Genomic DNA, 23,272 nt, shown 5'->3' with positions numbered 1-23,272 from the left:
TCCAGCTGTCTGTCCCCAAAATCCCCAGGCTTTCCGGACTCACAGCCGCCCTGGAGCCCCTTCCTGCTGCCCTCCAGCAAAGCTTGGTGCTGAAGGGGAAGGAGAAGGTGGCCATGGCTCATCAGGCAGCACCTGCAGCATCATCCCTGGAGGTGTTTAAGGAAAGACTGGATGTGACACTGAGGGACATGGACTGGCTCACAAGCTGGTGATCGGTCATAGGTTGGACTCAGCAGTCTCAGAGGTCTCTTCCAACCTAACTGATCGTGTTATTCATAGAACCACAAAATTGTTAGGGTTGGAACGGGGTTTTGGAGACCACCCAGTCGAACCCCCTGACAATGCAGATCACCTGGAGCAGGTGACACAGGAATGGGTCTAAGTGTGTTTGGAATGTCTCTAGAGAGAGACACCCACAAAATCCCTGGGCAGCCTGCTCCAGTGCTCTGTCACCCTCAACGCAAAGAGGCTCTTCCTCGTGTCTAGGTGGAACTTGTGTTTCATTTCAGGGCCACTTCTCGTCCTGTCGCTGGGCACCACCGTAAAGAGCCCGGCACCAATCCCCAGACACCCGCCTCTGCGATATTCACAGGGACTAACCGCGGGCGATGCTGCGAGCGGCGGGCCGAGGGCACGGCGGCGGCGGGGGCGGGAGGAAGCGGCGGCGGCCCCGCCTCAGCCCGGCTCCTCCCCGCGCCCTGGGAGGCGCCGCCGCCGCCGCCTCCGTCTGCGGGGCGGCCGCTGTGGCGGAACCGGCTCCTCCCCGGCCGGGCGGCGCCATTTTACCCCCCCTCCTCCCTCAGCGGCCGTGGCGGGCGGGGGGAGCAGCGCGAAGCCGCCGCCGCCGCTTTTCCGTCCCCCTCGTTTCTCGCCTCGGTCCAGGCAGCGCGTGGAGGGGAAGGACCGAGGTTCAGTGCCTGCCCCTCGCTTTCCCCTCTCGGCTGTTCGCACACGGGGTGGGGGGACCGGGCACCACAAGCTGCTCCCACCTTCCTTCCATCCTTCCTCCCCTGCACATCTCAGCCTCCTCATCCATCCATCCATCCATCCCCAGGGGTGAGCCTTTGAGTGAGTCACCAGAGAGGGCACGCAATTAGAGAGTGTGTTGCTGTTAATTAACTCAGTGAGGTTGCTCGTTGTTGGGGCCTTCAGGAGCATTAACGGGGCGGTTCCTGCCCGCGGTACCTGCGGGGCGGGGGCGCGGCGGGGCCCGGGGGCGCGGGGTTTTCTGCTGGCCTTCGGTGTTACATTGGTCCCTGCCCTGTCCTGTTCGTTTTGTGGTCTTGCAATAAACTAGGAGGTGCTCCTAGGACTTTTTTTTTTTTTTTTTTTTTTTTTAATATAATATTTTAAAAATATTTTTTAAAATTATGTGTCAGCGGCCACGCTTTGGCCTGCAGTACCCTGTGTACTGCTGGGTGTTATTGATTTCTTGGTGTCACTCTGATGTTGTGAAATGTGACTAGTTTGTAGATTTCATCTGGAGGAAATGGATTTTGCTTATTTTGCCCGAACAGGTGTGGTGATTCCCTAACTGGAATTCTGTGATATTCCTTATTTGTAATCCTATGCATTTGGGTGCTCATTTTTGATGAGGACTTTTGGGTACATACATTGATGCCCTAACTTAATAGTATTCCTGATATGCCAGAACATTCTCATAAGGACTGCAGTGTTCCTTATAGAAAGTGTAAGTCCTTACAATGTTAAAAGCCTAGACTGACAGTCCAGAAGAATGTTTATCTGTGCTAGCTGTAAGTGATTTTTCCACTTCAGAATATTTTTATACTTCCTGTGTACAGATCAACTGCTTCTAAGTTCCTAGAAATTACACAAATGGATGATTTGCAGTCGATGACTGCAGAGCACGTATACATGCAAAATATCTATTACTGTGTTTGTGAAATGGGAGCAGGAACCTGATGTTGCAGACAATGCAAGTTTGCTGTATGGCATTAGTGTTAGTGATTTATTGTGAGACATTTGATTTCCTACAAGTGAATCTGTTTCAAGGTTTGCAGCCTCGCTGGTGTTTCGCTAAAATGTTCTATTGAAGTATTTTCTGTAACTCCCACATCATTCTCTTTCTTGGTGCAGGCCTGGCTTTCCCTTTGGCTTAAGGCAGCAGTGCTTACTTGGCAGGATGCAGTGCACCCACCCTCTCTCCCTTTTTGCATATCTTTCTTCACTGTTGGCCTGATCCAAGTGGTGTGGAAGGCAGTGTCAGTCCTTCTGTTAGTTTTGGTGGACTTTACACAGGCTCCTATTTGCATGTTATTAATGTGCAAATCACATTTTGTTTTATTTTAGTTCCTTTTTATCCTGTGTATTGTTGCTGTGTAGGTGGGAATGTTAATGGCAAGAGCAGCATTTCCAACTGTAACAGGATAAAATTATGTTTTTTGAAAGCCCCATCTCTGCTTGTAAAAGTTTGAAAAAGTTAATTTTTAGTTATATAAAGTGCTTCTTAGCTGTGGTGATTCTGAAGAAAAGCTTGAGGTCGAACCTGAATATACTAAAACTGCAGGAGGAAAAGCTCAAAGTTTTGTTTTTGAGAAGTAAGCAAGAAATCCTTTAGGGGCATTTAACTTGTGATTTTCAAATCTATGGATTTGAAGACATTGCTTAAGGTTTCACAGGATTCCATGGCCTTTAGAGCCTCTGACTGTCACAACCAACCTAATTACTCTACTGGGCTCAGTTCTGGGTGGTATGGAAGGGAGCTGTTTGAGAGTTGATTGGTCAATTAGTAACTTGACAGTGTAAGCAATCTGTAATTTAGCGAGCTACAAGTGTTTTAAGAATTGCCTACATGTAGCAGTGTAGAGGAACAGTGAACATTGTTCAGGTTGTTATTTCTGTTCTGCTGTGCTGCCCTGGAGCAGTGAGACCAGCTAGACGGTGTCTTTCTAGGTCATCATTGCAAGGGTGTTCTAAGGCATGAGACCAAACCCAGGCAGTGTAATTATACCGTAGAAAATAACTGAGTTAATGCTCTTGTTGCAATTGTGAAATACCCAAATGTCTAGATACACGAGCATGAAAAGAAAAGGAAATTAGTTGGGCCTGTGTTCTCAGGGAAGCAGGCAGTGGTGACTCAGTTACAAGCTTATCTGCAGCTCATCAAAAAAAATCTGCCTGTCAAAGCTACTGAAAATGGTATTGATTTGATCTGCAATCTGTGTTTCAGGTACTTGGCATTTGTAGTGCTATGTGGAGTCGTTATTAATTTTAAGTAATCTTAGTCAGTGTTCTTTTGCAAGCTATCACAGGTGAAATTTCTATTTATAAATAATCTTTTCTCTACCCCTGTATTTTGCATATGTTTGAAGTGTCGTGTTTGATTACAATCAGACTTTCACAGACTCAGCTGCAAACTTTCTAGTTCACACAGCTCCTTAAGCCATCACAGAAGTAGCAGTAATGGAAAAAGGGGCCAAGAGCTTGTTTGGAAGATGTGATTTCCAATAGATTTTTGCTGAAATGAAGGCTTTTTTACTTAAAATGCCATTCAAGCATATGATTTTTAAAAAGCACTTAGCAATGAAGAACTCCATTGATAATTCTTCTGATTAAGGCCAGTACTGAGTACCTGGGAGAAATATGTGTTTTTGAGTAAGCAAGAATGCATTTTAGCAGGAACTTACTGGATATCATCTGTGACTGTGAGATCTCTAAAAAGGGTTGAGTAGCCTGAATGTTACTGACATATTGTTAGACCAACTTTTATAGAGCTAGTTTTCATGCTTTGACCTAATATTAAAGCCATGGCTGTTTTTCCTGTAGTTTTACTTGGATTAGATGTTGCATACATGAGCAACAATGGAAACAGACATTTTCTTCTCCAGAGAATTTATACTTACAGTAGCAAGCACTGGTTTCTGAAACAGGAACAGCCCCACAAGAAGAACTTGAGTTTTATTTTTTATAATCTTAGGTATAGATTTGGCTGCTCATTCTTGATGAGGAATTTTAGATAGATATGTTGATGCCATAACTTGATGGTATTCCTGATATGCCAGAATATTCAATTAAGGTCAGGGTGGAACTATGTGATGAAATTATTTTAATTGTATTTCACATAGTGAATCAAACACAGCTCAGGGTGATTTGAGAGGAGAAGGGTCGATGTAATCAGTGTGATAGGTTGGGAAGATGCCATTTTGAAAGGAGATGAAGGCAGGTGAAGGTTTAGACAGAAAAGTTACACCAATGAAAATGCAGTTTAAAGGTAATGATAACTTGGTTATGCTTCACTGAAAATCCACCTCTATTAGTAAACCCTTAAATTTTAATTTACTTTAAATGGAACTAAAGGTAGATGGGGACCCGTAATCACTAAAGGAGTTGCTTGCTGGACAGTGAGTAGCAAAACATATTGACAGGGCTAACCTGACCTCTGCATATTATTACAGGAAGCTTTACTCGTCAGAAAAAGCAAAAGACTGAGCAAGTCACAACTGGGGCCTGGAATCAAGTATGGAAGTCCTTGATGACTTGGAAGCTTTTTTTTATCACCAGACCTGTGAGCACACCTTGTGTTTATTCACTGAAAATCACCAGTGGTTCCCACAGGAAGGTCATGACCACTGAATTCCATCTCTATGCAATTATTAAATAATTGCTTATAGAAGGGTTGTAATACCAGTGTATTAAGAAAAAAACAATTGCTAGTTCAAGTAAATTCAGGGTTATAGAAGTCAGATTCTGGAAGCTGTGAGAACTTGGCTGTTAGTTTCAGATTGCTTGGTCTTTGCACTGTTTTCTTAAAGCATTTTTAGGAAGGAAGGAAAAAGTCATTTGTGCTTAATTTGCAGTGCTATTAACTGCCAGTGAGGCACAAAGCTCTGCAAAAAAGTGGGCACATTCAGTTCAGAGGGAGATGGGTATATATATATTAGATTTATTTTGCCTGCTTCCTTTTTAAAAAGAAATGTATCACTTCTGGGGAAAGATATAGCTCTGGAGTTGAAAACTCTGAGAAGTGTTTGTAAATACCTCCAGATGTGAAGGCAGAGCTCCCAAGTAAAATTATTCTTTGTTTCCCACTCTCAAATAAAACAGATATATGTATTAATATTCCTTCAGTAGTCCAGACCATTATATGGTGTGGTTCAGAAGAAACTTAAAGTAACTGTCATGCCTAACATGGGGATGGAGAAATTGTAGCTTCAAATACGAGCACATGCAGGGTAATTTTGAGTAAAACACAGCAGTTACTGCACACAGTGGAATCAGAAGGTTTGATTTTAGTCTGAGGTTGCTTTAGTGACTTTTCTTTCCTTGCTAAGTCAGTAAGAGATGTGCTTGTTTGCTGCTTACATGTAAGGCCTTCAGTAAAAGTAATGCACAGAGACACTCTGAGATGTAGAAATGAACAGGAAGGATTATTTTATCTTCAGGGATGTTGAACAGGACAGTTCTAAAGATAAAATCATTAGGATGTGTGTTATTTGGATGAAAGTCTCTACCTGCATGTATTAGAAAATTTGTTGTACCTGTTGTTATCAGCCATGCATGTTTCTTCTCTAACTTCTGCGTGGGAATGAATGACTGAATTGCTTTTTAAATGGACGGGGGAAATGATGTTCAGTTGTATTCCTTGTATTCATGTGGGCTTTCCAAGCATGTTCTGTTCCAAGATAGTGTCATGGTTAAAGATGAGATGCTTATTTGTCAGGGTGGTGAAAGCTGGGCTGTGCATTGACAGCTATAAGATGAATTTTTCTTTCTGGTATTCAGCTTAAAATAAAATTACCCTAAGAATCTGGTCTATCAAGTAATAAATGGAAGCAGCAGAAGCAGATGTAATGTGTTATCCTTAGAATGAATAGTGCGTGCATTCTGCTTTGTGGTACTTTGTTAATTAATTAAAAATGAAAGAAAGCTGAGATTGCAGCCTGAGCTTTGAACAATATTGTTGTGTGCAGACCTGGTGCAGATGTGTCCCTGCCTGCCCACAGATTGCTTCTAATCTTGTGTTTGGTCTGACTGTTCCCTGAAAGTTTGTGCCTTTACTTTATCTGCTTGGCTTTTTAAGATTCTGTGCTTAGGGAGTATGGAAGTTATTAATCCTGTTTCCTGTAAGCAAAAATATTTCTTAATTGTTGCCCCAAAAGCTGGTAGTTTTTGACCTGAACAGGTTAGAGGATGATAATTTCATTGTATACTATCAGTCATTATTTTGCTGTAAATCCTAGGTCACATGTGCCCTATGCTTATCTGAAACCCTTCAAAGTGTTTCTAGTTCCAGCCTGCTTGAACAGCTCGGGAGTACTTAAGGACTTCACACTTAGTGTTTTAATTTTCAGCTAATTTGTGCTACTGGGAGAGTGGGTAACAAGCAAAATAGTATATGTGCTCTTCCATTTGGTTATGGGTTATTGTTTTTTTTTTTTAACTTATTTTTTTGTAGTTTGGAGCATACACGCAGCCTGTCTTGCATGTGTTGAGCAGAGTTATGGTGTGTTTTTGTTTTTTAAAAGAAATGCAGTAACAAAAGTCTGTATTTCTGTTAGTTAATTCAGTTCTTATATCTCTAGTCATGTAAGACTGTTACCCTATACCCTCTTGTCAGCTGGTGAGAAATACCATGAAATACTCAGTGCTAACACACTAGTTAATCTAATTACTCTGAAGTGGAGGTTGTGGGAAAAAACCCATTAATTTTAATTTTGTGTTAATTCATAGTTATATTGGCTTTTCTTACCTTCCTGTTTTGTTTGAGTTTATATAAATGAAAATTTGTCAGTCTTTACATTTTTGCATGGGTCCAGGTTATATGCAAAATGTATATATGAAAAGACTGATGTGATAACCATGTTAGATGTATGCTTGATGAAATAAATTATTGTAATGGTAACTTCTACTCTGTGTTATTCAGTGCAAAAATTTTTGCAGTGATGCTGCTAGTTTTTGTAATCTTGAACCTTTTTTGACCTAAAACAGAGATACCAGAGAGAATCTCTGCAAATCCACATTTTGTTTTAAGCTGACCCAATGCAGACTGTGTTTTTTTTTTGTTTTTGTTTTTTTTTTTTTGGTTTTTTTTTTTTTTTTTTTCTTGTGGTGAAGTGGCCAGCTTGGATGGGGCCTTCAGCAGCCTGGTCTGATGGAAAGTGTCCCTGCACATGGCAGGGGGTTAGAATGAGATGAGTTTTAAGATACTGCAGAATGGTTTGGGTTAGAAGATACGATTTTATATATATATTTATATGTAACTATAGTATATGATACTGTCTAAATGGATAACTCTTATATTATGTTTTATATCATGAGCAGTGGAATTCCAGTTTTTATGTCTCTCAGCTGGATCTTGAATAAATACCTGGGCTACACAGATCACTTATTGATTGTAAAAAATTCAGTGTAATTTAATATTGTATTGTTAATATTGAGTGGATATGGATATGAAGGAGGGTTATGAAACAGAAATCTACCCAGGTATCTTACTGTGATGAGAGGGATGGGCCTAAACCTGATGAGAAATGGCTTAAAATTTGTTTCCCTCAACTGATAACTTTTGTACTGCTGATTCATATGGAACAAGTGTTTTCTGTTATGACTCTTCAATGTAAAAGACCTAGAGATTACAGTAGATGCTTTTAAACATTTATATTACTGATTATATATACCCTTGAAAGTGTGGTTTTTACTATATATTTGATTGCAATGTTTTACTTATAAGAAAAGAATTTATAAAAGCTGGACCTACTTGGATAGGAACTCAAAATTACCAGTCCAAATAGTGTTAATCAGAAGTTATCTTCTTGCTAGAGTTCATGATTAAAATGCAGCACATTGAAATAATCTGTGACTTAATCTGAACATCTGAATTCATTTTATAGAATATGGCAAACAGCTGCATTTCAGTTTGGAGCTAAAACAAATATAGTATATCAACCCATTGAAGATCACTGTAGGCTTTCCAGCTCCATGATAACTGTACTTACTGAAGAAAATTGATTTGAGAATGCTTCTGCTTTTGAATTTTTTTTTTTTTTTTTTTTTTTTTTTTTTAATGTCCGGAAGAAAGGAAATAGAACATACGGAGGATGGGACTTTGATGTGTAAAGAAGTTAATTATCTAAACCATCAAACAAAATGTGGGCTGTGGAAGTAATTATTGCAAAGGGTCTGATGAAGCCTGACAAGCTGTTGGTTTTTTATGTCAAGAAAATGCTGTACACCTGCTTGATTTGAAAGTTAAATAGTTTGCTTGCAATAGGAGGACCCAAGTTTGTAGTGAAGCCCATGAGATGTACAGCCCTTCAATTTTTTTAAATTGAATTGTTCTTGTCCACTTGGAGGGCAGGAAGCTAAGAAAGGATTTGCCCTAGAATAGGACATGCATGAACCACAGATCTTATGCTGTGAGGAAACAACTGTGGATTTGGGTCCCATGGTTTTTGGGAATTTTGGGAAATTGTTTCATAAATTAGCAGAACAGAACCTCATGGATGAAGCACAATGTCTGTCATGATTGTTCGAAGAAAATAGTTACATGCTTCAAGTGATGTAATTAGTTTTAAAAAACTCTAAATTAAAAAAAAACCTCCTTAAATCTTTGAATGTTATTTTCTTCCTAATGAATACACAGTTAATTCTCTGTTAAGGAATATTGGTACTGTGTGGTATTGGGTATAAAAATGTAGTTACTAAAGTTAATCCTAATTAGTCCCAATCAAATAATTAACAATAAAATGCATATAAATTTCTAAATCTTTAGGCTGTTTCTGCTAAGGTGGGTACAAAGGCAGCTTCCTCTTAATTCCTTTCCATGGATAAATAGAGCTTTCCTATAAATACTGGCACCTTTCTTTGTTAAAGAGGGTTTTAATTGTTTTTTCTTTTTAATATTCACTGTTTGGGTTAGATGATTCTAGTAAATGCTGATTATGGCAAAATCCTGACAACACTTTAGCCTTGTGTGTAACTACTCGTGATTAAAATCAGACTTGAGTGGGAGCAAACTTGTGATTCAAGTTACACATGTGCGTAAGTGCTTGCAAGATGGGGACCTAAATTAGAATCTGCCTGAAGATGAACTGAAGTCTGATAATCTACGTGAAAGCATTAATAAAAAAAATTAAACTTACGACACCAAGTTGGGTGGGGATCTGGAAGAGCTGGATCAGTTGACCAAGGCAAATTTTATGAGGTTCAACAAGTTCAAGTCCTGGATGCTGTACTTAAGTCACAATAACCACGTGCAGTGCTTCAGACTGGCTGAAAAGCTGCTCAGAAAGGACCTGGGGGTGCTGGTGACAGCAGCTGAACGTGAGCCAGGTGTGCCCAGGTGGGCAAGAGGCCAATGGCTCCTGGGCTGTGCCAGGAATACTGTGGCCAGCAGGGCCAGGGCAGTGACTGTCCCCTGTGCTAGACATGGCTGAGGTCACCTTGGGGACTGTGTCCCATTCTGGAACCCTCATGATAAGACAGACATTGAGGGGCTGGAGCGTGTCCAGGAAAGGGAACAGATCTGGGGAAGGGTCTGGAGCACAAGTTTGAGGAGGAGCTGGGGGTGCTCAGCCTGCAGAATAGGAGGCTCAGGGGAGATCATCTCACTGTCTTCAGCTCCCTGACAGGAGGAGACACCCAGGTGGAGTTGGGCTCTTCTCTTGTGTACAAAGCTACAGGGGAAGAGGAAACAGCCTCAGTTGTGACAAGGGCAGTTCAGACATTGGGAAAAGCTTCTTCACAGAAAGGGTGGACCAGCATTGGAACAGGCTGCCCTGGGAAGTGGTAGGGTGGATTTATATTCTAGAAAACAGTTTTGAATTTTAAAATGGAGAGAGGTACGATCTCTTACAGCACAGCAAGGTATATCAACATAAAGCTTTTGTTGTTGTTACTGCTAATAGTTCAAGAAATAAGCAGTACAACTCAACTGTTAGTAGTGTGTAACAGACTAGAAGACTAAGAAATATAGTGAGAATATATCTTGTTTATCAGGAGACTTAGAGTATGCAGTTTATTTATTTTCTGAAGGAAGAAAGGAAACTCCCTTGTATTTATGGAGTTTTCCATAATTAAATTTTGTTTAGTCATTTCTTTAGTAAATTAAATAATTTTTGAGGATTAAATAGCTCAAAGCCATTTGACTTTCATATTATGAAAGAGGAAAATATAAATTTGTTAATGGCTTCACAGAATAAAAGTAAATATGTCCTGGATTTGCTTTGGAGTTCTTGAACCAGATACTTAGATAGAAAAGCTGTTACTTTGTATTAAGATAGTACCTTCAGTGCTATGAGTGTTATGGTGGTGTTTGGGTCTCACTCTTTCTAATGCATTTCTGTTTTAAAAATTTAAGTTGTGTGGGAAGAGGGTGTTTATAAGGAAGTTTCTGATCTCTGTGCTCATAAAGTTTTAGCTGTTTTTCTGTGAGAATCTTTTAGTTCTCTTAGCCTCGTTGGAGATGGTGTGGATGTGATTTACTGATGGTTAGGAATTGCAGGACTATGAGGATGATCGAGCAGCAGAGATTCTGGTGTCTGTGAATACCATCTATTCCAGAACAGTACTTTTCAGGATACTTCTAAATAGTATTTTATAATTAGTGCATGTTTCCAATACTTTGGTTACAGTAAACATCAACTCAAGCTTTCGAGTACCACACATAGGCTTATTTTTTGCATGCAGATCCTTTACCTTTCATGCTACTCCAAATATCTTTTCTTCCTTTAAAATATCTACTGTGCAGCATACATGTGCTCTCTTGGAAATGAAATACAAGTATTGTAAGTGCTGTTATTTCTTTATTTGTCCAGATGAGCAGCACTGTGGCCAGCCCGATGTCAGCAGTTGCCTCCTCAAGCACTGGAAGAAAATCAACAAGCTTTACACCTGAATTGCAGAGTATGATGTGAGTAGTCAGTCAAAATATCTGGTAGCATCTGCATTGTGTATTCATATTTTAGATGATTTCTTGGAATGTGTGAGTAAGTGTGATGGGGAAAGAAGAGCAGGTGTTAGTGATGGAGCTGTTAGTGTTTTACTTCTGATTTGTAAAACATTCAGAGATGACTTGGGTAAATATAACCCACATCCTCTATTGAAAGGAGATTAAATGCTGCTGAGTAAAGAAATGTGGTTTTAATATATACTTTAGAAGCCTTTAGAATCCTGTACTTCTCAGCTCTTAATCAAAGAAAGCTAAGCTTCCAGTTGTCATAGATGTGTTTTAAAATAAATACTTTCTATTAACATCATTCTGTGCTAATACAGAGAGATAAACTGCTGAGATCATAATACTGCTGATGAAATTATGATATTAAATGCTTGTAAATAACTGGGGATTGCCAGACAGGAAGTAAATTTGTTAAAAAAGATGAGTTACTTATTCTTTTAAATGAACACTTGTTTTTTAGAAGCACAGTTCCAAGCTGTGATATTATATGATTTTGTAATTTAGTGGTGAGAGTAAAGCTGTGTTGCTTTTAGTCATGTATTGTTGGTTTATCTTCACTGTTGTATAACAATTTCTCACCTGAATTACTACATGGGCAGTAGATGCATAAGGAGTTACTTATCTCCATTTAATTTTACAAAGAGTTCCTGTTGCAAAAGTGAAAGATGCAATTTGTTTTCAGTTAAGTGTCCTTAAGAGATCACTAGATTGTTGTCAGGTGGATAATGAGAGACCTTCCTCTGGAGTATTTTTCAGTATAATGTAAATAAGAGTTTTTCTTGTGCATTTAGTCTTCTAATGTAGATGAGTACACTGTTACAGACTTAGTGTTCTACTGTATTGAGTTTTCTTTGGGCAGAAAAATATTACTGCTCTCTTTCCTCCAAGAGAGTTGCTTGCTAATTGTTCACATCAATTAAGGTTATCTATGCCGAAAAATACAATTGTTGTTCTTGGTTGAGAAAAATAACTGTAGCTGTGTTTAAAAAACAAACTTCAGAGTCAAATCCTATGTATCACTTTGGATCAGTATCTGGGGAGCCTGCATTTTATTGGATTGTGGACTTCCTGATAAAGTGTTTTGAAACTCCCCTTCCCCGCCAGTGTACACACGATTCTGTCAGAATGTAAAAGTTATTGTTGGCCACATAAATGGAAGGAATAGACATTTTCCTTTTGCTTCAGAACTGGTGCAGTTATCCTTTGAAAGCTATGCAAACAGATCATCTGTGCTCCAGAGTAACATATTTCACAGCTTCATTAAACTAGTAGGAACTGAGGAAATTCCTTGACTGCAATGAACACATTGAAACTTAAATTTTTATTGTTTGCTTTGAAAAAAAAGAAGACTTTTGAAAATGATAGAGTGCCAGGGATGAACCGAGCAGAAAAAAAAAAGACAACTGTTTCCTTTGGCCAGGGCCATAAAATGAAGTTATGCCTTTAAAAGAACTTTCTGTGCTCTGACAGAAGCTGACATTTTTTATAAACGATGTGATTTAGGAAGTTACGGATTCTCCTGTTTAGGCGATTTATAACAAATTCCTGCTGACATCTTAAGATCCTGGGAAATAGCAAAGACTGGAGCAATGCAGTGCAAGAAAGGTAACATCTTAAAGAAAAGAAAATAGAAGCTCTCTCTGCCTAGCACCTTATCATCAAGAGAAGGGTCAGCTATTTGCTATAGTTTTCATGTAGGAATATGAAGAGTAACTTCAACTTGCCCTGCCTTTCTCAACAAAACATGTGCAGCAGGAGGATGAACTTTTGAGAAATGTCATATAGAGGCATTAAGTGCTAATCCAGAATGTCATGTAGTAGTTTGTGTTGTTTTTAAAAATGGGCTGTTGGATTTTAGGGATTTAAAAGGCAGAAGGAAAAGAGAGAAACTCAGTTTTTGGAGTAGAATATCAAATCCTGTTTGAACCCAGTGGAAGATCTGGAAATCTCTGGATAAGAATATCTCATGGTCTGAAGATGGTGTCTTTTGATTAGTGTCTAATTTGCAGCACAGAAATGTTGAGCCAGTGTTTGATTCCATGGAATGCTTAAATTTACATGTAACATTAAGCTTGTGAGTAATCACATTTAAGGTTATTCATATGCTACATCTCTTACATACACTGCATTTATTTTTGAACCATGGCATTCTAAGGGAATGAACTGAATCCTGTTGTGGAATTGTGTTTTTATGATAAGATCAGAAGGGTTTTTCTAATTTATTTGAGAAGGCAAGAAATGTCTTGAAGGCAAGAAGTCTTGAAATCATAAAATATTGCAAAAACGCTGTCTTAAAATGTGTACAAGTTTTTCATTTTATATATAGATACTTTACTAATGAAATGATTCTGCTTCTCCATTAAGAATATTTAAGATATGTTCTTGGAATTGAAGAAATTTTTGTGTTTGTTGAGAAAAAAATCTGGTTTGTATGATGCCTACTGTGTAATTTGTGATAGTGCATGTGCTGATTACCTTAAGAAAAATGCTTCTTAATTAGATTGTCACAGATCATCCAAAGACAAGTCAATTTGCAGTGCACTACTTTTTGCATAGTTCTGTTTGGCTTTTAATTGTTAAGACCTTGGAATTAAATAAATATTTATCTTATACTAATTTAAGAGAGCAAAGTTCTGTGTAGAGCTTGCTTTGAGTTCTACATCCTTTATTTGTATTTGGATTTTTTTATTGTGGTACCATGGAGTGTAGAGCAGTAGATACTAATAATTTTAAAAAGAGTTTTCAGCACATCTAGTGCATTTTGCTGAGGTTTGTTTTTCTTAAATTTGTTCGTCTGATCTACAGCCTGTTTCCAAACTAACAGCTCATGTTAGGTGGGTTAAGTTAGGTGGCACTTAAATTACAGTTCTGCCCAGTAGATTCACAACCATGCTGATTTCAGTGCAGCCATTAAAATTAATAATTTGGTAGAGATCATCTATTTTCTAATATAAGCACTGCTTACAGAGTGAATTTCTGGAAACCCTGACAGTCTAAAGACTTAAGTTGAGCAATTTGCAGCTATAGAGGGAGGTTTTTATCTCCCCTCAGTAAAATGCCTTGACTTTTCAAAGCTATTTTAGCTATTTACAAAAATTCTGATTACTGTAATCTGAATTAATTAGCTCTTGTGGTATGTCCCATACCAAAAATCAAAATTTGATAGTATAAGGTTGTAAGGATAAATTTTAATAGTGGAAGTAGTGAAGAAAACAATGTTTTAATTTGGTTTAAGTCTTTCTGGTTATTTACTGTATTTACAGTATTTAATATTTAAACAATAGTATGTATTGCTGTATCAAATTTATTACTGCTCCTAATTGATTGTCTTTCCAGACAGTGAAAATATGCTCAGGTATTTCAAATGCAGTTCCTACTCAACTTCCTCCATCTAGTAGCTTACACTCACCTCTGTTACCCTTCTGTGTTGTGTTAGTGTGTAATGGAGAATACTAATAAATTCTTCATACTCCCTTTTTCTTTATGAATATATTATTTATAATATGTTTTTCCCTTTTTTAACATTCAGCAAATTATGGGAGAGACTTGGCAAGAATTGGGGCCAGTTCTTAAATCTTTATTAAGACTCTTTGAAGTCGTCTCCCTGACTCTTGGGATATTTACATGGTCCCTGTTACTAAAGTATTTGAGTGGTTTTGTAATATTGTCAGTAATATTTCCCATTTTAGACTGGGTAGTAAAGAGTGGTTCTAGACCTCTAGTCACTCAAGGAGTATCTAGAATAAACATTTTTATTTTGGACTGGCAAACACTGCATCGTATTTTTTTTCCTGTATATAGCATGAGCTATAAAATCTGTTGTTTATTATCTGCAACCTTGCAAACTTGTCAATTGAATAACTTGTCTTTAGGGGTTTTACTTATTTAGGATTTGTTGTCCATTCTGAGATGACAACATCTTAAGGGATATAATTCTAAATTTTTGAATGTGCAATGAAATAACATGAAGCATGGTCTCTGAACTGATCTGTTCTCCTGTCGATGTATTTGGATAACCTCTGCTGACTTGAGTTGGATTACAGTTTGTTCACCACTGAATCCCTGGATGATCTCATTGATTTCTTCTAATATCTGATGCTAAATTTATTTTTATATACAGGAATGAAAATTCTGTTTGATAACAACACTGCTTATGTATGGTAAAATAGTGTTTTCTTATCAGTTAGAAGGTTCAAGGAACTTTTTTTTCAGTGCTGAAGAAATGCCCACTGCATGTAGCAGTAAAGAAATGCTGTGATTCAGGAGCTGTGCTCTGCTTGACTGGTTTGTGTTTGTGTTAATCCAGTTGTGAATACCATAATCACCCAAATACTTTGGGTTACTCACATTATATGCTAACTAAAAAATAATACACAATATGCATTTTGTGCTGTTCACAGGACTGTTGAACATTTTACCTAAAGGATTTCACTATGTGACTCAGTAAAATAACTTTTAAGATACATTCTCTGTCTGAGTTCTAGGTATTGTACAAAATTTTTGCCATTCTTGCTGGCTGTTACAGTCAGCTGGCTACTTGGTTTTTGATGAATGTCTAATTTTGTTATTCTAATCTTCAAAACACAAATGGTTTTTTTGCATCTCCTTGTGTCAATGGGTTTTGTTGCTGCAAGTCCAGTTTACATTTGTTAAACTATATCCTTAATTAGTTTGTGGTTTTATTCTTCTATTACATCTAAATGTGTCAGCTTGACTCACCCTGTCAGGCAGATACAAATATGGGAACTGCCATTTCCCTCATGCCAGGTTCCTCCTGAGGTTTCACCTCATGCCAGGTTCAGTTCTTCCCCAGGAAAAAAGAGATTTTAGAGTGTTGGCTTTCGTATGTCTTAGGTTTCATGGAATGCTGAGCTCATGCAGACCTTGGTTCTACTTGAAACAAGTAAATTATTATAGAGACTTGGAAGTTATGCTGAATAGACAGTCTAGATGATTGTTTTTAATAAAATGGTCCAAAATTTATCTAGCACGGAATGAGCGTATGCTTGAGCTGAATGTTAGTAATTATTTATTATATCACACTGTATGATGCGATATGGTACTACTCACACAACCCTGCTGTGACTGTTACCTTATGGCTTCTTTTGGTTGTGTGTTTATCCATCTTTGCTTTGAAGTTGATCAATAAAATCATCTGACTTCGGATAGTTCGTTTGGCATGATGGTGGAAGAAAACATCAGTAATGACCTGGCTGAGGGAGCGCTTTGGTTAACCAAACTGTAATTTGGGACTGTAAAGAATTTCTCTATTCTGTCCCATACTTGTTTACCATATTTGAACCCAGAATTGTGCTGAGATTGCACTGTTTAAAAATAAATAACCAGTTTAGCCTACTGAGCTGAAACCATTCTCTGCAAACACTCAGGGAGCACTTTCCCCCTTGGGTAGAACGACGGAAGGGCAGTGGCAGCAGATGTGGGACGTGGTTATCAGATCATGTGTGGCTGTTCCTGTCTACCTCATTAAATACATGAGGCAAGAGTGGCATGAGATAGAAAACTAGGGGCAGAACTAAGTTTTCCTTTTATAGGTAGGATGGAATACAGGAAGGAAATTCATTAGAGAGAAATTACTACAGCTTTTTCTGATGCGGATGTGGTATTTTTAAGCTTTTAAAGGCAGAGTCTCTTCTTTGCACAGCACTTAGCTCAACAGGATTTTGCTGAGGAGGTCTGATAGGGTTTGCGGAACTGTTAATAAAAGATGTAAGAGCTGAAATGGAGTGTGTTTCAAAAAAGCTATTTGAAAATTCATTTTTCAGGCTTCCATATTTCTGTCCTTCATTTAAAGTGTAGTTATTTTAGACCTCCCTTTTGTAATACCGAAGTTTCATTTTACCTTTTAGTAGCAGAGTTCACTTGAAATACAACCTGAACTTGACCTTATTAGTGTCAAACAGTCTGAAAAACACTCATTTTATCACTTGCTTTTTTCTCTTTGTTGTTGCTGAGTATCCTGTCCCTATTTATGAAAGAGGAAGAGGTGATGGAGGATCTTAATTAACATATGGAGTAGTACACACACATAAAGCAAAGAAATTGAGTGTCTGTACAGACTTTTGAAGGAACATTTTTGTGACTAATTTTAAAATTACATTTGTACTCAGTCTGAAAAAGTAACATAAGAAGGATGTTTTTATGAGGGAAGACTGGAGATATTAATCTGAGTAACAGCATTTTCTATAAACAAAATTAGCAGAAGTTTAGCATTAGTCTGGGTTATGTGTGTCTCGTGTTTCTGCTCTACTAGTACTTTATTTTTCTCTTGTCAGTTCAAAGTTAATGTAACTTTTGCAGTTCATTTGTGAAATCAGTTTTGCTAAGTATGAGAACAGTTTCTCTTAAGTTTACTGTGTCCTCAGTTCTACTCAGTTTGTTCTGAGTTTCATGCAGCTTCTCAAGCTTCCTGTGTTTGAAATTTTGTTTTGAATTGAAATATTTAAAGATATATGGTTCTGGGATTTTGAGCTTAGATTTGTGAAAACTTTCTGGTTTCAGTTTTTGACAGGCTGCTATAAGGTATCATCTGGTACCTAAGTAAAAGATTATAAAATTTGGAAATTATTTACTCTACTTGAGTGAAGACATATATGTTGTAACCAAATACTGATTAAGCCATAAATTAATATGATAATTAAATTCAGCATTTTTGTACTTTATTTCCCCAGTGTAATAACTTGTAATACATTAGTTCTAGCACACTGAACCTGAAAATCCAGTTTAGCTGTAACTGTGACCATAACTGGCAGATGCTGCTGAAGTCTTTAAACTGCAGCTTCTTGCTTCATTTGCAATCTTTTTGTTTTAATCACATTTAATTTGACACTACAGATTGTATGTGTTGGTGTGCAACATTGTCACAGGACATTTTTCATCTGTAGAGAACAGCAGCAAGGTGGACATGGTAGCTATACTTGGCTTTTTCATTCTTCTGAAGTCATGCTGCCCCATGGAATTATTTCCAGTTGAGTTAGGTAATTAATTGTAAAGGTACAGTTTGGATGTCCATAGGTGACCAGAGTTAGAAGAAGGAAAGTGTCAGTTGCTCTGGGTCCTGGGTGGCTAACTCTGAGCAGCTTCCTCATCTAGGAACTGTTTCTGGCTCATTCAGCTCTGTGCATTGGAGACCACTGCTTGTCTTTTAAATTATATATTTATTGTTTTTACTTTTTTCCTAAAGTACAAATTTGCAGGAGTGATGCTGAAGTCTGTCCCTGTGTTACATGCCTGTCTTTTTGGAAGTGCCTGACAGCCCTGAGCGGTTACAGAAATGTGCTTGTTTTTCACTATCATTGTGAGTTCAACATAGTAATTTAAACTATGACGTTCTCCCTAAATTGGTCTGGAAGGTGATTAGTTTATCCTTGAATCCCACACTGGCTCTGGGACTTAGAATGAACCAGCTAAATGATGATAGATGGAATATTTATCCTCCTGAATAGATTCTAGTACTTTGAGTACGTAGCATCATCAATTTTTTAAAATGTAAATATATAAATAGCTTTATTGTACTCTTAATTTTCATCAGGTTAGTCTTACTCTTTTTGAATTTTACGTGTATAGGAGATATAGATTTTTTACATATAATACACATAATATAAAATGTTGCTGTCTCTTTATATTATGAAGTTTAATTTTAAATCCCATAGACCAGCATTTGATCTTTTCATGTGTTTTTGTACGACCTTTTTTTTAATGACACATGAAGGTATTGCAGTGATTAGAAAGGAACCCATCTTCTCCTCCACAGCTCCCAGGGCTGTGAAGTAACTGAATGGTGTTTCTTTTAGCTTGACTCTAAAATAATATTTTCACAATATATTCATCACATTTGTGATGAAATTGGATGACAGAAATGCAGTAAGGACAGTGGCAAACTAAGTAGAGAAAGGACAAGGAGAATGGTCTGATACGTGCTAGTTTATTATACAAAATAATATTGGCCATTTTGTTAAGATGTTAACGATTACCTGATTTTAGTTTTAAAAAACACTACCAAGGACATATAGTTTGTGATTAAAATTCTTTTTGCTTTTGTAGGAAATGCTGAGCAAACAACTTATTTGCTCTCTTGACTTGGTGACTTCTTTTTCTTCAGTTTTTGGACAGAAAGCTCTGAGGACTTTCTGGTGTTAAAAAGCAGCAGCTTCTGACCTAATGTACCCTTCTCTGAACGATAATGTTTCTTTGTTACTTATTTTTAGCTCAGATTGTTTTTCTCCCCTTTCCCCCAACATGATTTGTACAACCTTTAGAAAATTGAACAGTTGTGGTTTTGAATCATCCTCCGTTTCTAGACTGAATGAGTATTACTGAAGAAGCACAGGATTGCTTGTGAGTGGGCCTTTTTCTTACTTAAAAAGGCAACAGCTATGACAGTTTTACCCTCTGAAAAAAAGCAAAAAATCTGTAGACCCTTAATAGACTGCATTGTGACCCTGGAAAGGACAGCGTGTTAAGTACTTACTTAATTTTGTACCAATGGTATATTGCTAGCAGATGTCCTTTGTTTTGTTTTTACTATGATTCAGAGCCATTTGAATAAAACATTTTGAGGGAGTGTATTTTGGTCCTGAAATAAAGCATGACTATCCATTTAGAAACTACAGTAATACTTCATTGTGCATCAGTCTATATTTGACTCCTTGTTTGGGTATAAAGCCTTTAGCATATCAAGTACAAGTCTAAGTACTGTTATCTTACTGTGCTTTTGGTGAAGCACAGCACGATAGCATGAACAGCTGATGTGTAAATACTGATTAAAAAAGCCTTACAGGAACAAATTTGAATTTCACAAAGTATAAATAAGTGTGTTTGGCTGTTATAAGTGTGGGAGAAAAAACTGAATTTGATGGTAAATTATTTTTTTCTTATTAAAGTTGTTAATACTTTTGTATTATGAAAGATCCCTGTTAATTCTGCAAATAAAGAAGTTCCCTTCTAAACCAATCTTGTAGCTTTTATAGTCTGAATTACTCACAGGAAATCAAGAACCTGAGAGGTCAGCCTGTGCTGCTTTATGTGCTTATACTGTATGGATTTTCATTTAAATGGGTACATTCACAGTCACTCCCAATGCCTTGCCACTATTCCTGCACCAGTTAGATAATAATCCCATCAAATGGAATCATAGAAAAATTAAGGTTGGAAGGAATCTCTGGAGGTCATTTGATCCAACCTGCCAGAATCAAACCTTAGGTCTCACTGCTTCACAACTATGTGAGAAAAAAGCACTTTTATTTTATAGTGTACCTGGTTTTATAGTCTAACTGCTATAGCTGCAGTAGTAGACTGCTTTTTCCAATATAGCCAAGCTACTGTAATTATTCTGGAAACACGTTTAAATGTAGACTAGACTTTAATATTAAGCAGCGTCTAAAATTACTAAATAAAATTAGATTTTGATTTTCTGGAAAGTCCCTTTCACTAGCCAAGTTAAGAGGAGAAAATACATAGTCTTTATGGAAGGTATGTATCAGTAGTGTAGTTTAATATGTGACTCCATACCTATGACTACTTTTTCTGTTAGACTCCAAAGCTCCTGCTATTATGTATTTTAAAATGTAGACATTGGAATAATTCTACAAATTTCCCTGAAAAAGTATTATGTAATGTTAAATACCTCCCCATGCCCCTCCCCCCACAAACAATATTTTATCTGTTTCTGATTTTTTTAGATAACCTGCACAATAGAGGGGATAATTATTATTGTACAGATGCGTTTCTCAGTTATGATAAAATGTTTTGTTACTGTTAAAACCAGAGTATGTTTTATATAGCCCCTATAGTGCTAAAGGTTACTATGAAAGAGTTTTTTTAAAGTAAGACATTTGAACAAACCTGGAGACTCAATGAAGTATTGGAAAGGATGAAAAAATGTACCTTTATTCCTCTCTTTCTTTAGGAAACAAGGTATGAGTGTTTTCTTTAAAATAAATTTTGTCAATTTCTTTCTCTGCATGTGTGTACATAGGTTTTTATACAAGCATAACCCTTTGCTGACTTGCACTTCATCTGAATCTACTTGGTATCTGGTAGGAAACATGGGAATAAATATGTTAGGAGGCAGGAAGAGGGTGATCTGTGCAAATATGTTTTCTTAACATCCTTCTACTCCTCTACTTGTTAGTAACTTCCAATTGAATGTGTATGTGTATAGTTGGCAGACTCACTGCAGTCAGATCTTTCTCCTACATTTTATCTAATAATTTGGTAAGGTAGTTTAGTCAATAGAGCAGTGAAGGCAGACAAATAACTTTATCTCTTTATTTAGAGTCTCAGTAATTCCAGTTTTGCTTTTGATAGATCAGTTGTGGAAATCAACATCTGTGCAGATCTAAACCACTTAATACAAATAATGCCAATAAATTTAGCTGCATGTAAGTTTACTTTAAAAACTGTAGAGGTATAAACGCTGATTGTCATTGAATGGGATGTGTTAGGAGAGTTGCAGAAATAGTGTTGGTCCTGGACTAGGCCCTTCTAGGTAGTGACTGTGATGGAATTACAAGGAAATAGCCCTGTGCAGTGAAAACTGAAAATCTACTCAACTGAACCAAGTTTAATACAAGTTAAACAGGGCTCGATGCATATCTGGTGACTTCAAGAGAAAGGCTCTGTGGAGGTTGGCAAACTTCTCTATTCTCTGTTTCCCTGTTAAATGCCAGTTTTATTCCTTCAAGAATGAAACTCTCTTTTGGAAAGCAATATATTAAAACAAGCTCTGCCTTTGAGTTTGCACTGGCAGGATCTCCCACTCTGCCTGCCCAGGTGTGTTCACATACTGCTGCAGTTGTGTGCCCAGAACTGACTTGAAAGTGACAACTCGGTATCTGTTGCATCCTGTTATGGTTCAGATGTCTGAAAAGATAAGTGATCAAGTTAAGGAGAGATGAAACTCTAGGCGTTCTTTCTAATGAATTATAGAATTATTTTTGAAAAAGCAGTGCAGTGTTTGAATAATCAAGTCAAGTATTTTTCTGGAGCCAGGACTGCGATGGTAATATTTATCTTTGAATTCTTAAGACAGATAAAAATCAAAAGCCCAAACCACCAACTATTTTTCTTTAATGTTTAGATTAATCCAGAAAAATAGACCAAAATTTTGAAAATGGCTTATTTAAACACAGATTGATTGAACTGTTTAAGGGGCATTTAATTTCTTTTGCAAAAAGGCTTCTCTGTAGAGTGACATACAATTTCAGGGAAAGTTATTAATTGATTTATCATTATGATCCTTTTGAAACAGGGAAGTCATTACACTATTTTATCAATTGCAAATTAAGGCCCTGGGCAGAAACTTCTGGACATCATTTAGTTTTAAATGGAGCCGTTTGTCTTCTCATCTGTTTTAATAAAGCTTTTCTAGTCTGATTGAAGTAGGTGATAGTAAAATGTGTTTGCTATCTGTAAGGACGTCTGATTTTTCTGTTGGCAATGCTGTTTCCTCCGTTCACACACAAGTGAAGATAGTTGTCTTAATAAAAATAAAGTAGGAATTAGACTTTTTTTTTCTATCATCCTTTGCTACATGTAAGCTTGACATGTGGCTTTCCATGTGTGCCACATGTTTCTTGTATAAGCATCTACTATTAAAGACAAGTGTTGGTAGCTCTATCACTAGCAGTTCACATGCCCTACACTGAAAAGCCAACATCCTCTCCAGCTGAGGAGAGCTGTTGCTGCTATTTTGGTAGTCTTTTGTTGCTTTAAATGTGGGGTGATGAAAGCATGAAGAACAGCTGCTGCTACTTTAATCCTATAAGAGAGGTAATATTCATGTGTTTTTATTTGTGGTCGGTGAAAGACTCATTTCTTTCTTGTTGGAGCTGAAAACAAAGATGTTGGGGATATTTCAGTGCTGATTGTAAGACTATAGCTGCCACTCCTAGAGTTGAGAAATTCAAAAAGTAGTCCACCTATTATAATCAAGGGTGAAAGAAAATTTATTGCAGTAAGTTTTAAACTTCAAAAAGCTTTAAGTGTGTTTGGACTGAAGGAATAAGTGTCAGCACACTTTTAAACCTCTGCAGTTCAGGTTTTGCGGAGTACAGTAGTTACAATTTAAATTTCTGAAGTTATTCTGGTATGCTTGCTTATAATTCATGTAACAACATATATATGTAGTTTTTATCTTTTGCCAAATGGAAAGGTCAAACATTTTTTTTCAAAAGGGTATGTATGAGTTTCAGCAGTATGTCTCAGGTGTGGTCTCTTGAGACTGTTGGTAGAAGGAACTGTGTGATTGTCTTTGTGTCTTCTTAACCTTAGGACTTGGCATGATCAGTCTTGGACAAAGAATTTGAATCACTTTTTCTATGTCTTGGTCAGGGCCTCTAC

At 37.4% G+C, this 23,272-nt stretch overlaps 1 protein-coding gene across 7 annotated transcripts in view; it reads left to right on the top strand.

The window, feature by feature from the left end:
- The first annotated feature begins 712 nt into the window (after nucleotides 1-712).
- SUPT3H (SPT3 homolog, SAGA and STAGA complex component) overlaps nucleotides 713-23,272 on the top strand; it is a 252,169-nt gene continuing 229,609 nt past the window's right edge. For 2 of the 7 annotated variants that reach the window (XM_056487556.1, XM_056487551.1), the window contains exons 1-2: nucleotides 819-1,068; nucleotides 10,773-10,867. Coding sequence is in view for 6 of the 7 variants with exons in the window: in XM_056487551.1 (XP_056343526.1) it covers nucleotides 10,773-10,867 (95 nt within the window). In the remaining variant the exon portion in view is untranslated. Of the gene's footprint in view, nucleotides 1,069-10,772; nucleotides 10,868-23,272 lie in introns of all 7 variants that reach the window. The other 5 variants (XM_056487557.1, XM_056487554.1, XM_056487555.1 and 2 more) reach the window with 5 other exon arrangements.

Source organism: Oenanthe melanoleuca, chromosome 3 (assembly GCF_029582105.1).
Source record: "Oenanthe melanoleuca isolate GR-GAL-2019-014 chromosome 3, OMel1.0, whole genome shotgun sequence".
Lineage (NCBI taxonomy): Eukaryota > Metazoa > Chordata > Aves > Passeriformes > Muscicapidae > Oenanthe > Oenanthe melanoleuca.
The sequence above is the reverse complement of the archived record's forward strand: the minus strand, read 5'-3'. Positions and strand labels throughout refer to the sequence as shown.